This window comes from Penaeus vannamei, chromosome 2 (genome assembly GCF_042767895.1).
Source record: "Penaeus vannamei isolate JL-2024 chromosome 2, ASM4276789v1, whole genome shotgun sequence".
NCBI lineage: Eukaryota > Metazoa > Arthropoda > Malacostraca > Decapoda > Penaeidae > Penaeus > Penaeus vannamei.
In genome coordinates, this window is record NC_091550.1 from 24,030,781 (window position 1) to 24,033,280 (window position 2,500).

Consider the following 2,500-nt stretch of genomic DNA (forward strand, 5'->3'; position numbering starts at 1 on the left):
CCACGCCACTGGTAAGAATTTCATAAAGATCTATTGATAACCTTTTGAGTTCTGTCAACCAACGAACAAAAAATAACCAACGCTACCAAAAACATAACGTAAGGGAGGTATCATAGCAAGCGTTCTCTATGATAACGCTTCTTATCAAATCAAAATAAATGCCGCGAGTTTCAATGCCAAAACGTTTTACTCAATGCATGTTTTGGCCAACGGACTCACATGTTGATAACAGATCATGCACAGCGCGATTTATAACCGTCCTCTCATGGCTGCCACTGGGCCGTCTGCTGAGGTGTTAAAGATCAAACCTTGAAGCGATTGCTCAATATGCTATGCAGTTAAGTGATGCAACATTCTGAATTCCAAAGCATAAGCACATAATTATTTTTCAGCATACTACAATTGTTAATCGATTTATTCTTTTATCACTATTGATAATTTTCACATAGGTGAATTAGCGGCGTACTATAGTATTGTTTTAATCCATGCAGTGCGCACCTACATAGCTGGTGTCACAAAGTAGGAGTTGAGTCCAGCGGCGAATATGAGTGAGCGATGGTGCTTGCGATGGTGATGCTGGTGAAGGCGATGGTGATGAGACATTTTTCATTACAGAACTGTTTATGATTATTTTCATTACAACAATAATTACATTGATGGTGATAACCAAAGTGGTGTTATAACGTTAACAGCGATGATGACAATTATGATGGCTTTGATATAAATGATTTAATCAATGAAAATGATAAAGACGAAGATAATTATTATGATGAATATAACGATAATTTGGGCACTGACGAATAGTGGGCTTATGATGACAGCGGTCTTAGTAATCTAATGAGGATAACGATAATAGTAATGATAATCATAATATAATCAATCGAATCGTAATGAGTAGTAACACGGTGATAATACTAAGAGTACACATATAAAGACACTAATGATGAAAATAATATATACTAGAAACAACAACGGAGGAATTAGCATTAGTAATTGCAATGATGATGATGACTATGACAATCACATTAATATGATAATGTTTAAGTATGACGGGGAAATACTCACACAAAGTTGCAGGTGAAATTCCGTTCAATGGAGCGATTGGCATTTATTGAAAATATCATTAACAACATTATTTACGCTTCATCCAGAAATGTTCAGCGCCTGGAGTGCCTTTCTTGAGTCACACAAAACAACCGTGAACCATTGGCACTTAAGGTACTCAGTTGCCAGGGGTTTTCATGCCAATTCGCTTGTGCATTGAGAGCCAAGTCATACTGCCGTAAGGTTGCAGAGAATTATTCTTATATAAATGGTAGGCGCAAACTGGCTTGCTCCCAGACTGGAGAATCTATCAGTAAACCTTTGTTACATAACCTAAAAGTGGTCAAGATGGTTGCTGGCAGCAGAAAAGGCGTACACGTTGATTGAGAAATAAACACGCTATATTTTGGGATAAGTTTATAAATGTATGATTATATTGGGAATCATCCATGTTGTGAGAACCTGCTCGTATGAGACTTTATATATATTGTATTTATGCAATATGTATTTCCACAGTTGCGTTTGTTTACATCTTTTAGTTTTTATTGACAGAAATAAAGCTGGAAGGCGTCTGCAGGGCTTTCATTTAAAAGTAGCAATATGTATTATAGTGTAATGAATATTTGGCAGGTTTTGCTCTATATCGAGGTTTACAAACGTTTCAACATTCATTTCAGATCTTCAATAAAGTCAGGGTCAATTATCGTGAAGTATTTGGGCTGGTGGGTCAGGGGGTTGGCATTAAAGGCAGAAGGAAGTAGAAATAACAGCGCAGGGATTTAATGCCATGTTTTCTTAGATTATTATTTCGCATCCAGCTGCCTCTGTTGGGAGAATATCAAAATCTGTTTTCGTATAGCCTTCTTATATCAATCCCTGATCAACAGATATCCACATAGCAAATGTTGGAATCCTTCATCTCTCCTGCTTCGCTTGTTTAAGGATGTTCACTAGGTCAACTACAAAACAGTGGCGAGTTAGGTACTAGGAAAAAAAGGTTCAAGATAGAGCTCAGCATAACGGATGCTTATTCAGGAAAATACTTTCAAATATTCTGCAATGGCAATGTGAATGATTGTGATAACGAGATGTGAAGTACCTGTATCGTTCAAACTGAATCACACTATGATCATAACCAGACGTCTCAAGATCCACTTTTAATCATAAATTAGTTGTTTGTAATAACGGGAACACTGCGTTTTCAGGCATTAATCGGTCACTGATTTTGATTACTTGGGATGACAGACCACTGTTTGTCATCCCAAGACTCACCATGTTCGTAAATGACTGACTTTTACACTTGGTAATGAAATCACTAGGCCTTCCCTCCGTCCGTGACCTACCGTGACCCCACACCCGCCAGTAGCCGTTATTATCCTTGACCTCCAGCTGATGAAGAGGCGGTGGAATCCGGTGCTTGTGCAGAGGGTATGTGAACTCGGGGTTGTACAACGAG

General features: G+C 38.2%; 1 protein-coding gene across 1 annotated transcript in view; it reads right to left on the reverse strand.

Moving 5' to 3' along the window:
- The window catches only part of LOC113827476 (chondroitin sulfate N-acetylgalactosaminyltransferase 1), a 25,541-nt gene that overhangs the window by 22,061 nt on the left and 980 nt on the right, over nucleotides 1-2,500 (reverse strand). Inside the window, exon 3 of the mRNA XM_070135954.1 lies at nucleotides 2,388-2,500. This exon is cut by the window's right edge and continues 20 nt beyond it. Coding sequence (XP_069992055.1) covers nucleotides 2,388-2,500 — 113 coding nt within the window. The remainder of the gene's footprint in view (nucleotides 1-2,387) is intronic.